Source organism: Mytilus californianus, unplaced genomic scaffold, assembly GCF_021869535.1.
Source record: "Mytilus californianus isolate M0D057914Y unplaced genomic scaffold, xbMytCali1.0.p SCAF_11, whole genome shotgun sequence".
Lineage (NCBI taxonomy): Eukaryota > Metazoa > Mollusca > Bivalvia > Mytilida > Mytilidae > Mytilus > Mytilus californianus.
In genome coordinates, this window is record NW_026262593.1 from 54,296,947 (window position 1) to 54,312,549 (window position 15,603).

At 29.7% G+C, this 15,603-nt stretch overlaps 1 protein-coding gene across 1 annotated transcript in view; it reads left to right on the forward strand.

The window, feature by feature from the left end:
- LOC127720330 (basement membrane-specific heparan sulfate proteoglycan core protein-like) overlaps positions 1-15,603 on the forward strand; it is a 202,921-nt gene that overhangs the window by 150,170 nt on the left and 37,148 nt on the right. Inside the window, exons 65-69 of the mRNA XM_052226900.1 lie at positions 1,712-1,993; positions 2,556-2,663; positions 3,554-3,733; positions 5,637-5,900; positions 6,617-6,779. Of these exons, the coding sequence (XP_052082860.1) occupies positions 1,712-1,993; positions 2,556-2,663; positions 3,554-3,733; positions 5,637-5,900; positions 6,617-6,779 (997 nt within the window). The remainder of the gene's footprint in view (positions 1-1,711; positions 1,994-2,555; positions 2,664-3,553; positions 3,734-5,636; positions 5,901-6,616; positions 6,780-15,603) is intronic.

The window sequence follows — 15,603 nt, forward strand, 5'->3', positions numbered from 1 at the left end:
AATTTTCAGTTGATTATATCTCAAAAACTAGAAGATGGACCTATCATTTTTTTTTTCTAATTTTTATGTTCCCTTATTCATATTCTATCAATCTATAACAGTTTTTAGCTCACCTGGCCCAAAGGGCCAAGTGAGCTTTTCTAATCACTTGGCGTCCGTCGTCGGTAAACTTTTACAAAAATCTTCTCCTCTGAAACTACTGGGCCAAACCAACCAAGATGGCCGCCATGGCTAAAAATAGAACATAGGGGTAAAATTGTTTATCAGGTCAAGATCTATCTGCCCTGAAATTTTCAGATGAATTGGACAACCTGTTGTTGGGACCCCTTAAGGAGTTATTGCCCTTTATAGTCAATTTTTAACCATTTTTCGTAAATTTTTGTAATCTTTTACAAAAATCATCTCCTCTGAAACTACTAAGACAAATTTAACCAAACTTGTCCACAATCATCATTAGGGTATCTAGTTTAAAAAATGTGTCCGATGACCCCGCCTGCGAACCAAGATGGCCGACATGGCTAAAAAATAGTACATGGGTAAAATGCAGTTTTTTTGGTTTATATCTCAAAAACCAAAGCATATAGAGCAAATCTGACATGGGAAAATTGTTCATTAGGTCAAGATCTATCTGCCCTGAAATTTTCAGACCAAATCAGGCAACACTTGTTGGGTTGCTGTCCCTGAATTGGTAATTTTAAGAAAATTTTGCAGCTTTTGGTTATTATCTTGAATATTATTATAGATAGAGATAAACTGTAAGCAGCAATAATGTACAGCAAAGTAAGATCTACAAATAAGTCAACATGACCAAAATTGTCAGTTGACCCCTTAAGGAGTTATTGCCCTTTATACTCATTTTTTTACAATTTTCATAAATTTTGTAAATTTTTGTAAATTTTTACAAAATATTTTCCACTGTAACTACTGGGCCAAGTTCATTATAGATAGAGATAATAGTAAGGAGCAAGAATGTTCAGTAAAGTAAGAACTTCAAACACATCACCATCACCAAAAAACAATTTTGTCATGAATCCATCTGTGTCCTTCGTTTAATATGCACATAGACCAAGGTGAGCGACACAGGCTCTTTAGAGCCTCTAGTTTAAAAACCTTGTTATTTTGAAACAAAGGAGCGAACATCCTTAAGATCTTTAAAATCTTACAATGATTTGTCTATTCAAAAGAGGATATGTTTGTTGGGATATTTATAAAATTTGAAAATGTGCATAGGTTAGAATATATTGAAGTTGAGGGCTATTCCAGGAAAAAAGTATGAGAGGGTTTGGACACCTCCTAATATTTTTTTCTGTGGGTGATAGAAGAGAGGCGAAAGATACAAAGATATTCAAACTCATAAGCCGAAAACAAATTGACAATGCCATGGCAAAAAACCAAAAGCAACGAAAAGACAAACAAAACACAAAAGAAAACTAAAGATTGAACATCACAAGCGTTACAATCCCCACCAAAAACAGAGGGTGATATCAGGTGATATCAGGTGCTCTGGAAGGTAAACAGATCCTGAAATGGGAATAGTGTATGGTGGGAAGAGTGATAAGAAAAGGAAGCGAATGCAATTCTGTTACAAATGAAAATAAAAATTATGGTTTCGGGGGTATACAAAAAAGTGTTGTCATGAAAGCTACAATTCCCTCTGGAATAGCCCTTACTGAATACCCATCTTAATGGAATATTTAATTGTACATTTTAGGTCCACCTAGAATTATAATCTCGCCTAGTAAGAAAGTTTTTGCTGTAATCGGTCAGAGAGTATCTTTAGAATGTACTGGTGAAGGTGATCCTATACCAACAGTCCAGTGGCGATATGAAAGAGCACCAGACAGAGGTGATGTACCAACACCAGTAGAGGGTGCCCTCAGTCAAGGATCGGCAACGCTTACTCTCAATGCTGTTTCTAGGAGTGATTCCGGAAATTACTATTGTACTGCTAATAATGTTGCAGGGTCTGTCACTGAAACTGTTCAACTTGAAGGTAAGAAACAAATACTTTTCTCTAAATTTTAGTCGATTTATCCTTTTCCTGTCCTGTTGATTTCTTTTATTTAATCAACATGTGGTTTATTTGATCTCGGTTCTTCATTGGACAAAATTCAATTATGACGTCAAGTTTTATTGCCTCCCTCTGAATTTCCTATTGTGACGTCTCAAAAAAAGGTGACCATGACTGATGACTTTACATAGAAACAACACATCTTTTTGCAGATTATTGGAAGTTTGTTTGCATATCGTTAAAAAATGAGAATTTTAGCAGCCTGTCGCTTGAAAACAAGCATTGATACTTAACTTTATCATATTTTTAAAATAAAATCTAATGAAAGGAGATGTGGTATGTTTGCAAAGAAACCACTATCCAACTGAGTCAAATTACATGGATGAAAGCAACTAAGGTCACCCTATGGCCTTCAACAATGAGCAAAACCCATACCATATCGTTGGCTGTAAAAGGCTCTGAAATGACAAAATATGAAACAATTCAAACAATAGAAATCTTATCATTTTTGGTTTGTACAACCACATTCTGAATTTTATTGTAGTTCAGGAAAGTGGCCAGCCATCAAGAGAGACTGGTGTGACAATCAGAGGACCAGGACAGCGTACTGTTAGAGAAGGAGAAACTGTAACTATTGAATGTGATACTACAGGTAAAAATTGTGTATTGAGTTTACATGTATCCAAAAGTTTTCTCCCCTTTCATTTTTTTTCTGTAACACTTAACTGAAATAATTAAATAAATATTACATCCACACCAGGCTTTTGTTTCCAACAGTTCTCTCCCCTTTCATGTTTTTTCTGTAACACACTTAACTGAAATAATTAAATAAATATTACATCCACATCAGGTTTTTCCTTAGTTTTCATATTTCCAACATTTCTCTCCCCTTTCATGTTTTTTTCTGTAACACATAAATTAGAAAGGAAATAATAAGTATATCTCTGACAAGGTTTTTCTTCAATTTTCATGTTTTCAAAAGATTTTTTTCCAACTTTCATGCTTTAACAAGTTTTTACTGTAACACGTAAATGAAATTAGGAAATGACAGTCTTTTCCTCAGTTTTCATATTCAACAGTTCTCTCCCCTTTCATGTTTGAATAAGTTTTTACTGTAGCATTTGAATGTAATAAGGAAAAAAGTATTACATCGCTGACAGTCAACTTCAATATATTCATATTTCTAACAGTTCTCTCCCCTTTCATGTTTTAATAAGTTTTTACTGTTACAAAGGGTCTTAACAATTGTGAAGCTTATTTCTAATTTTATATTTCTAAGAATTATCTCCCCTTTTGCTCTGTTCTTTTTTCTTTTCTTTTTTTTGGGGGGGGGATCATAACATAATGAATATGATTTCTCTTCATGCAAAGAAAAACAATTTATTATCTATGATTGTGAATTGAGTGAAAGTTCTCATATTCAATAACTGCAGTCTTAAGAAATATCTACAAAAAAAAATACAGTAGTCAAAAATAAATATTTTTATATATAAAGTTTTGGTAGATTTCTCCTTGATCATAATTTCTAATAATTTTCCATAGGTATACAAAATGCTGTGGTCCGTTGGAGGAAACGTAATGGATTGATGCCACCAAACCATTCAGTCCGTGGAGGAACATTGACCATACCTAATTTCCGATCAGTTTACAGCGGGGAATACATCTGTTCTGCATCATCTCCTGTTAAAAATTATGAGACATCAGTATTCATTATTGTTACTGGTAAGTACTTTGGAATTAATTGCTTTTTGTGGAAACCATTTTTTCGTGAATTGAGGAAAAATGTTTTTTTTCGTTGAAACTTGATTTCATGGTTTTTTTTTACAAATTTTACATGCATACATGTATTTTGTTGAACACTTTAATGCAAAAAAAATAATTCATGATTTATTTGTCATAATTTGAGTATATCTTATTAAATATGGCAAATTCATGTTTACTTCTCAAAGCATTTACTATTTGAGCATATCTATTTTCCACATAGCTAAGTTTTATAGAGTTTTACACAAATTTGAAACTACCTACTGAAGACACTTTAAAAAATTTTAAATAAGTTTCTGTTCCTCTTAACTGACATGTTTATGCTTTTGATGTGAAGGCAAAAAAAGCCAAAATAACCCAATGGCTAAAATTTTCACTATTGTATTTTTTGGAAACATTTGTTCTAGAACAGCAGCAGATTACTTTTTCCGAAAGGGTACATTTTGATTCCTATTCATACATCAGGCCTATTAAACAAACATTTTATATATAATTCAGTCTTGAGGCCTATTGCACAAAAAAAATGTTGGTTTCAGTCAGACCTTAGGCCTACTTTGTGGATGATCTGTTTTTAATGGAGTTTTAATTAAAATAATAATTCCGTCACACATTCAGTTTATCAAAAGACATTAATAGACCTTATTGCTATTTTGGAATCTACGACATTTGACCTCAGATTTAGAGTCACTTGAAATATTGACTTCATTCAACAATCACTTTTGCATTGCTGGCTCATACTTTTACTCTTATGATGTAAAAATTTACAGGAAAGTTTGTGATGACAAATATTATTGGACAAATAGTGATATTTAGTATGTTCTCTACTCTGTTTCAAAATAACAAGCTTATTAAAAGACTGTTATAAATTGTTAGTATATAAATAAAGGAACTGAAAAAGCAGAAAAAATGTAGGGTCCTTGTGCTTGTTTTAGAGATATAAGCCATTGAAAAATTGGCGGGAAATAATTCTCTCTAGACTTTTCTTACATTTAACATTGGCACCTTTTTTCTTTCAAAAATTATGAAAAAATAACAAGGATTTTATAGGATTTTCAAATATGGCTTTTTAAACTATTAGTAATAAAATTATAAAAAGAAAAGTAGGGGTTAGCGTGGAAATTTTTTTAATGACGCTACATGGATAAAACCAGAGAATTCCGAATATCTGGCAAAAATTCAAAAACAAGAGGAGCAAACATCCTTAAGGGCATACGATACAGTTACAGGGGAAGTAATGACGTTGCTAAGGTAAATTGTTATTTTCGCGACGTCAAACTGTGACTTATCGGGAAAAGATGCAGTTTTCGACTGATTTTTATCATTCAAACTGATTTAACTTGAAAACGAGTTCATGGACCCTTCTTTTTTTAAATGACATTTGGTTTGATTACGTATGAAGATTATGTGTACCAATTTTCATAAAAAAGTCAATAGTGCAATTATTTTAAATATGATAAATATACAGCAAAAAATGACGTTTTTTTTCTACATTCATGAACATTTGATAAATATGAGTTATTTGTAAAAATAAAATGTACAAATTTATAAAACATTTATATAAAACAGAAATTACAAATAATTTAACAAAAAACTGCTTGTGTTTTTCTTTTAAAACAAAAAAGTTATGTATTTCTGTCGAAAGGAAAAATACGTCCACAAATCCGAATTTTGAGGAAATATCTGAAATTTCAACCTCAATTTACTCAAAAAGTAGCACATGATGGTATATTTTTTATTGCATATTTGATTTAATCAGGTAAAAAATAGCCTACATGCAAATTTTCATCAAAATTTCATTACGGGATCAAAACTGTATCGTATGCCCTTAAGGTGTATGTCATTCACCTTTCATTTATGTTTTCAGTTACACCAAGTCTGACAATTTCACCAGCCAGAGTGGAAGCTAGGGCAGGGGGCACTGTTCAACTAAGATGTCAGCCACAGGGAACAGGACCATTCAACATTGAATGGTTGAAGGTCGATGGTGTTCTTAATCCTTCAGCTACACAAACTAGAGATGGTCTCCTAGAAATAAGACAAGTGACTGCAGCAGACTCAGGGCGATACCGTTGCTTAGCAACAGGAAGTAGTGGATCTTCTGACGGTTTTGCTATAGTATCTGTAACAGGTAAGAAACATCCAATAGAAATATATCCATTGAAGGATTTAAGGGATTCTGAGGTTGAGGCTTGGCAGTTCTTATATTAAAATATTCTGGCCCCTAAAAGTTGAAAATAAATATTCCGACCACACAAGAAAGTAAAAAATTCCTAGCTATCAAATTAGGAACAGATTAAAAATAAATATTCTTTCTGGTCATCTGGCTACAACATTGTAATGGTACAATAACTGTTGTCAGTACAGTTGAATAGTTACTGTAAACTTACTTCACAGATATTTCATTTCACATTTACTGGTTGCCCTTTTCAGCCAACTACACAGCAATTTATTTTTGTGGTTTTTTAATTTTTTTGAGGTATTTATATAAAGGAAGACCAAAACTCTGCTCGCGAAAATAAATTGCTGGCAAAATTTAGTTGGTTTACAGTAATTTAGATAGAATTTTTCCCTCAAAATACTGTAAATTCAGAAATTGTTGTGAGGGTTTTATTAATGCAAATAATTTGTCTGGATGAGTATTGCAATAATAACTCCCATTCGATTATCTGATGAATACACCTGTATGCAATAATTTATCTCGCATTTTTTATTATTTTAAAAAAATCGCAATAATAAATGCATGCAAAAATTTATGAATTTACAGTACTTAGTTGAACTGCTGCAAATACTTCAGAAATGCAAATGTACATGTATATAAGACAAAAGCATTTCTTTATATTCAAGTGCCACCAACTATCACACTTTCACAGCGTGATGCCAGGCCATACTTGGGTCAGTTGATGGAATTGAGATGTCAGGCTTCAGGCAATCCACCACCTAGTATAACATGGGAGAAAGAAAATGGAGTCCTTCCAAGGGATCATACTGTCAATAATGGTGTTCTTCAGTAAGTATAACATGGGAGAAAGAAAATTGAGTCCTTCTAAGGGATCATACTGTCAATAATGGTGTTCTTCAGTAAGTATAAAATGGGAGAAAGAAAATTGAGTCCTTCCAAGGGATCATACTGTCAATAACGGTGTTCTTCAGTAAGTATAAAATGGGAGAAAGAAAATGGAGTCCTTTCACGGGATCATACTGTCAATAAAGGTGTTCTGCAGTTAGTATAATGTTTGACAATGAGATTAAAGTTCTACAATTGTTTAAGGGGTTACAGAACACCTAAGGGAATTAACTCTTTAAAAATCAAATGAACGTTTTAATGATGTACTATAAGTAATAAGAAATCAAGCTTCCAAGGGATCATACTGTCAATAATGGTGTTCTGTAGTAAGTATAACATTGTATGACAAAGATATTAAATTCTACAAAATAGTTTAGATAAAATGGAAAAGGGGGAGTGTGCACTTCAATCTTTTGTGTAGAGGTTAGCAGCTGAGAAATCTGGTACTACATCCTTTTCATATATTTTCAATTTAAAAAAAAAGTACTTATGCCTATTGCTATCATGATTACGCTATTTCATTGAGAGATAAATAGATTTTACAAATGTCTGATCCTTTGATTCACATCTGAGAAAAAACTGTCATCTGATTAGTTGAATACGTATGATTCAATCAGCATCCTTGTCATAAGCTTTTATCTAAATTTTCTGGACCGCACCATATGAGCTCATACTTGCCAACCTCTGAAAATGAGAAATCATGTCATGACATGACATGACATGTTAAAAAGCGTGTGAAAACGTGTGACGTAGATGCGGACTTTTTCATATGAACAATCTTTATAATTTCACAGTAATCATTATACAAATTTGTTAATATAATAAACAAGAGTCTACTGTAAACTTTTATTGAATTCAACTGTTGCTTTTGAAGCAACATCACTAGGCTACATTTACTTGATAACAAGGCACAATTGTCAAGTTCTGATCAGAGTTCAGTGTAAATTTATTTATAATTGAAAATGCTCTCTCACAGTCAGAATTGGTATTTGGCTGAACTAAAATAGCTTTATCAAGCTTTGAACAAGTGTCATAACAATTTTTTTGCCATCTAAAATTTCATCTTTAATCACTGCCTTTTCTTCCAACAAACTATACATGTTGCTATTGCCTGGTCAAGACTGGGTAGTTCATCAGAAGACAGCTTGTACTATGAGAACTGATCCAACAGTTCAGTGATATTTCCATCTCCTTTGACCTGTTGAAATCTGTTGGCCAGATTTGAAACTGAAAAAGAAAAATATTTTATAATTTGATTACCAAAATGAGTCCATTATTGATTAAACATGTTAAATGCCTAATCAAATAGCTACATTGTTGTTCTCCTCTCACATGTATTGTTATGATTGCAACATAGGGTGCACAAATTATGCGTTACTCGTCCCTTGATCATTTAAACTCGAACTCCCAAATATAATTTATAAATCTTGAATCTTGGTACGTACACATCTTTTTCACTTAGCAATCTTATCTATAGACGACGGTACAGGCCCTGAAAGCGACCTCTTTCTGTGGACATTTCCCCTAAGTTAATTTGAAAGAAAGATTGTCACAAAAACGTAAAAACTAATCACAAACTACTTACCTTATGGGTTTTGCTGTTTGTCCATCATGATAGAATTTAAAACAATGGCGACCAAACAATTACTTCGGATTTCTCGGAATTTATCGTCTAATAAGGGAAAAACCAAAGAATCGCGATATCACTAGCGACCAAAAAATCAAAACAACGAAAAAGCGTGTAATTGCGTGTAAAGTGGTGAAAAGCGTGTACATGCCGTGTGACAAAATCCTCGTGTGTAAACCGTTGAAAAAGCGTGTATTACACGCGGATACAGTACTTGCAACCTTAGGCGTTACTGTTTTAGCGATCAATCAGCGGTCATCGATCAGTCACCGATCAGTCAAGTTCGCGTCAAACTCACGTCACCAATCCGTCAGACTTATAGTAAAAGTATTTGACTGATCGGACGGATCGGACGGATAGGACCGATCGACCTTTTTGACGGATTGAAGTCTACTACGTCACATGATAAACTAATACAAATTACGAAATCTTAGTTTCGTTTCATTTAATTAAAATGGCGACATGGAAAATACGAAACATTCAAGTACAAATGATCAACATCTTTTTTTTATTAATTATTTGGCACAGTTTTAAGAATTTAAAAAGAAAAGAAATATGCATATATAACTAAATTTAAATAAATGGCCATTTTCGCTTTAATTTAGGTTATAATTTTTCAAACCCGGACATTTCTAAAACGGTGTTGATCGCGATTTTCAGATATTTTTTTTATCTTCCGAAAATGCTCTTGAAAATAAAATGAAATGATCATTTATTGCAAATTTCGATGTATTATTTTTAAATATTTTGAAGTATTTTATCCTTATAATCTTAAAATACTTTAAACAAACTTATTGCGAGGCCACTAAAATAACAAATCACAAATAAAAAAATAAAATGCTGCAAGTTCTCTTAAAAATAGAAAATATTGGTAATTTTAAACAACGAGAACAACATTATAGTATATTGTTTCTGATAGTCTTTTAACGTAATAAAAAATAATCAATCCTAAGCTATAAAAAGTACAAAAATCCAATGACGGTCAATAATTTCCATTCAAATAAAGGAATTATTGCATTCTATTTCAACAAAAACAAAAATTTATTCATATCTATCCTTCTTTTATTCACATTTTATTAAAAAATTACTTATCTAAAGGCATTTATAATGACTGATAGCAATTGCATTGCACTATTTCTGATATAAAAGAAGAAACATTTGTATTTTTATCCAATGCGAATATTAAATTTAGTATCTGATCCCTTCAATTCAACATATTTTATGAAATGCAACCAATCCTGATGTACAAAAAGTACTGAAATCAAATCGTGATTCATTATTTCTATCAAAATGAAGATATAATTGCATTCATTTTCAACACCAACAAAAGTTTAAGCCCTATTCTACTTACAATATTAAAATTCTTATAAAAAAAATAATCTTGAAGCCTTTGAAATAACTAGGTACAAATAACATTGCATTATTTTTTAACAAAACAAGAGAAATTGGTAATTTTAAACAATGCGAACAACATTTAAGGATATTTTCTATGATCTGTTTTTACTTTTATGAAAAACAACCAATACTAAACTATGAAAAGTACAAACATTTAATGACAGTCAATAATTTCCATTCAAATAAAGAAATTATTGCATTCTTGTTCAACAAAACCAAAAGTTTATGCACATGTATCCTTCATTTTTTCACATTTTATTAAAAAATACTTATATAAAGGCATTTATAATGACTGATAGCAATATTGACGTTGCATTATTTCTGATACAAAAGAAGAAATATTTGAATTTTTAAGCAATGCGAACATTACATTTAGAATCTTTCCCTTAAATGTAACATATTGTATGAAATACAACCAATCATAAACCATAACAAGAACTAAAAGCCATAGGCGTTCAATAATTTCCATTAAAAAAGAGAAATTATTGAATTCTTATTTAAAAAAAACAAAAGTTTATGTATATTTATCCTAAAATTATTCATATCTTATATAAAAGTACTTATCTGAATGCATTACTTATGACTGATTGCAATTGACGTTGAATTATTTCTGATATAAAAGAAGAAATATTTGCATTTTTAAGCAACGCGAACACAAATCTAGTATCTTTTCCCTGAAATTCAGCATATTTTATGAAAAAAAAACAATCCTGATGTACAAAAAGAACCAAAATGAAATGACGGTTCATAATTTCTATCAAATAAAGAAATTGTTGCATTCTTATCTAACAAAAACAAAAGTTTATGCATATTTATCCTTCAATTATTCATATCTTATATAAAAGTACTATCTGAATGCATTAGTTATGACTGATTGCAATTGACGTTGAATTATTTCTGAATAAAAGAAGAAATTTTTGCATATTTAAGCAATGCGAACAAAAATTTAGAATCTTTTCCCTGAAATTCAGCATATTTTATGAAAAACAACCAATCTTGATGTACAAAATGTACCGAAATCAAATGACGGTTTATAATTTCTATCAATATAAAGAAATTATTGCATTCGTATTCAACACAAAACAAAAGTTTAATTATTTTTCTCCTTTCATTATCAAAATTCTTACAAAAAAAATCTTATTGGAGAACTTTGAAATAACTAGTTACAAATAACATTGCATTATTTTTATCAAAAGAAGAAAAATTGGTAATTTTAAACAATGCAAACAACATTTTAGTATATTTTCTCAGATATTATTTTGATTTTATAAAAAACAACCAATCCTGAACCATAAAAAGTACAAAAAGCCATAGGCGTTCAATAATTTCCATTAAAAAAGAGAAATTATTGAATTCTTATTTAAAAAAAACAAAAGTTTATGTATATTTATCCTTAAACTATTCATATCTTATATAAAAGTACTTATCTGAATGCATTACTTATGACTGATTACAATTGAAGTTGAATTATTTCTGATATAAAAGAAGAAATATTTGCACTTTTAAGCAACGCGAACACAAATTTAGTATCTTTTCCCTGAAATTCAGCATATTTTATGAAAAAAACCCAATCCTGATGTACAAAAAGAACCAAAATCAAATGACGGTTCATAATTTCTATCAAATAAAGAAATTGTTGCATTCTTATCTAACAAAAACAAAAGTTAATGCATATTTATCCTTCAATTATTCATATCTTATATAAAAGTACTATCTGAATGCATTAGTTATGACTGATTGCAATTGACGTTGAATTATTTCTGAATAAAAGAAGAAATTTTTGCATATTTAAGCAATGCGAACAAAAATTTAGAATCTTTTCCCTGAAATTCAGCATATTTTATGAAAAACAACCAATCCTGATGTACAAAATGTACCGAAATCAAATGACGGTTCATAATTTCTATCAATATAAAGAAATTATTGCATTCGTATTCAACACAAAACATAAGTTTAAGTATTTTTCTCCTTACATTATCAAAATCCTTACAAAAAAAATCTTATTGGAGAATTTTGAAATAACTAGTAACAAATAACATTGCATTATTTTTATCAAAAGAAGAAAAATTGGTAATTTTTAACAATGCAAACATCATTTTAGTATATTTTCTCAGATATTATTTTGATTTTATAAAAAAACAACCAATCCTGAACCATAAAAAGTACAAAAAGCCATAGGCGTTCAATAATTTCCATTAAAAAAGAGAAATTATTGAATTCTTATTTAAAAAAAACAAAAGTTTATGTATATTTATCCTTAAATTATTCATATCTTATATAAAAGTACTTATCTGAATGCATTACTTATGACTGATTGCAATTGACGTTGAATTATTTCTGATATAAAAGAAGAAATATTTGCATTTTTAAGCAACGCGAACACAAATCTAGTATCTTTTCCCTGAAATTCAGCATATTTTATGAAAAAAAAACAATCCCGATGTACAAAAAGAACCAAAATGAAATGACGGTTCATAATTTCTATCAAAATAAAGAAATTATTGCATTCTTATCTAACAAAAACAAAAGTTTATGCATATTTATCCTTCAATGATTCACATTTTAAACAAAATTACTTATCTAAAGGCATTTTTAATGACTGATTGCAATTGAAGTTGCATTATTTCTGATATAAAAGAAGACATATTTGCATATTTAAGCAATGCGAACAAAAATTTAGTATATTTTCCCTGAAATTCAGCATATTTTATAAAAAACAACCAATCCTGATGTACAAAATGTACCGAAATCAAATGACGGTTCATAGTTTTTATCAATATAAAGAAATTATTGCATTTGTATTCAACATAAAACAAAAGTTTAAGTATTATTCTCCCTACATTATCAAATTTCTTACAAAAAAAATCTTATTGGAGGACGTTGAAATAACAAGTTACAAATAACATTGCATTATTTTTTATCAAAAGAAGAAAAATTGGTAATTTTAATCAATGCGAACATTAGTATATTTTCTCAGATATTATTTTGATTTTATAAAAAACAACCAATCCTAAACCATAAAAAGTACAAAAAGCCATAGGCAGTCAATAATTTAAATTGGAATAGAGGAATTTTGAATTTTTATCAAACAAAAACAAAAGTTTATGTATATTTATCAGTAAATTATTCATATCTTATACAAAAAACCTTTTCTGAATGCATTTATTATGACTGATTGCAATTGACGTTGAATTATTTCTGATACAAAAGAAGACATATTTACATTTTCAAGCAACACGAACAAAATTTAGTATCTTTTCCCTGAAATTCAGAATATTTTATGAAAAACAACCAATCCTCATGTACAAAAAGAACCAAAATCAAATGATAGTTCATAATTTCTATCAAAATTAAGAAATTATTGCTTTCTTATCTAACAAAAACAAAAGTTTATGCATATTTATCCTTCAATTATTCATATCTTATATAAAAGTACTATCTGAATGCATTAGTTATGACTGATTGCAATTGACGTTGAATTATTTCTGAATAAAAGAAGAAATATTTGCATATTTAAGCAATGCCAACAAAAATTTAGTATCTTTTGCCTGAAATTCAGCATATTTTATGAAAAACAACCAATCCTGATGTACAAAAAGAAACCAAAATCAAATGACGGTTCATAATTTCTATCAAAATAAAGAAATTATTGCATTCTTATCTAACAAAAACAAAAGTTTATGCATATTTATCCTTCAATGATTCACATTTTATACAAAATTACTTATCTAAAGGCATTTATAATGACTCATTGCAATTGACATTGCATTTTTCTGATATAAAAGAAGAAATATTTGCATTTTTAACCAAAGCGAACAAAAATTTAGTATCTTTTCCTTGAAATTCAGCATATTTTATGAAAAACAACCAATCATGATGTACAAAAAGTACCTAAATCAAATGACGGTTCATAATTTTTGTCAAAATAAAGAAATTATTGCATTCGTGTTCAACAGAAAACAAAAGTTTAAGTATTATTCTCCTTACATTATCAAAATTCTCACAAAAAAACAAAATCTTATTTGAGGACTTTAAAATAACTAGTTACAAATAACATTGCATATTTTTTTATCAAAAGAAGAAAAGAAAAATTGGTAATTTTAATCAATGCAAACAACATTTAAGAATATTTTCTTAGATATTATTTTGATTTTATTAAAAACAACCAATCCTGAACCATAAAAAGTACAAAAAGCCATAGGAGGTCAATAATTTCCATTAAAAAAGAGAAATTATTGAATTCTTATTTAATAAAAACAAAAGGGTATGTATATTTATCCTGAAATTATTCATATCTTATAGAAAATTAATTATCTGAATGCATTAATAATGACTGATTGCAATTGACGTGCATTATTTCTGATATAAAAGAAGAAATATTTGCATTTTTAAGCAACTCAAACAAAAATTTAGTATCTTTTTCCTGAAATTCAGCCTATTTTATGAAAAACGACCAATCTTGATGTACAAAAAGTACAAAATAATGAAATGATTGCATCTTTAATCAACACAAATTAAAGTTTAAGTATTTTAATACTTATTTTTTTTAAATTCTATCAAAGAAACTTTTCTTGAGGCCTTTTAAATGACTAATTAGAAATAACATTGCATTATATGTTATAAGAAGAAGAAATATTGGTAATTTGGAACAAAAATTAAAACAACACTCTAAATTAATTAATCCAAACAAAGCTGTATGTATCTTTACTGTTCTACTATTTTTATTTTCATCATCTAACGACAACAAATAGAGTACTTATTTTAAATGATAACATTTATCGCTTTTTAGTGGTACATAATTAACGAGTAAAGGTGTCTTCGTAGAGGTCCGCGTTTATCGACTGTAAATACTGTGGAGTTCGTTTTACATAAGAATTTTAATTATATACGTATCCGTCCGATCAGTGCATACAATTAATTTACTAATCGATCGCTGACCGTTGTCACGGTAACTCTCACATAGCCTATTTGACGTATCTGACGGATTCTATGGGTCATCGATCACCGATCAGTCATCGATCAGTCAAACATCCGTCACCGATCATTCACCGATCAGTCAAGTTCACGTCAAACAGTAACGCCTAAGGTTGCAAGTACTGTATCATGTCACTTGGCAACTATGTATGAGCTGCATTGGATAGAAATCAACCTTATGCAAATGAATATCAAAATATCTGTTAACTTATTTCAGTTTGACAAAATCATTATGCAAAGTCTGCAACTTTTTGAAAATTGAGTCGATATAAGAACCCTTCAAAACAGACCAAAATTCATCTTTTATATCGTATTTGAATGTTTCAAAATCAATCAAAGTCTTATACATGTTCATGAATACGTGAACTTGCATAAGGTCAATTTCTATCCAATGCAGCTCATATATAATTTATGAAGCTTGAAATAATGACCTATTCCAGTTGCTCATCCCCCAATGTAATTTGTTATTAAAGATGATCATGATAAGATATGTGTATAATTTTCAAATAATTTAATTTTGGATGTAACATGTCTTCTGAATGGCTGAAAGTTTTTAGTCTATCAGCTCATAGACATAATTTTGTCATGTGACCGTGACGTCATGAACGTTTTTTCATGATTTACTCCTTATAAATTGAATTTAGAATTAAATTTGAAGGAATGACTATAATATTTTTTCTGTCTATTCGAAATAACATTAAAAATGTGGTGCACACTTTTAAATAACCTGCTACGTGGGTTATTCAGTGTGCACCACATTTTTGATGTTAA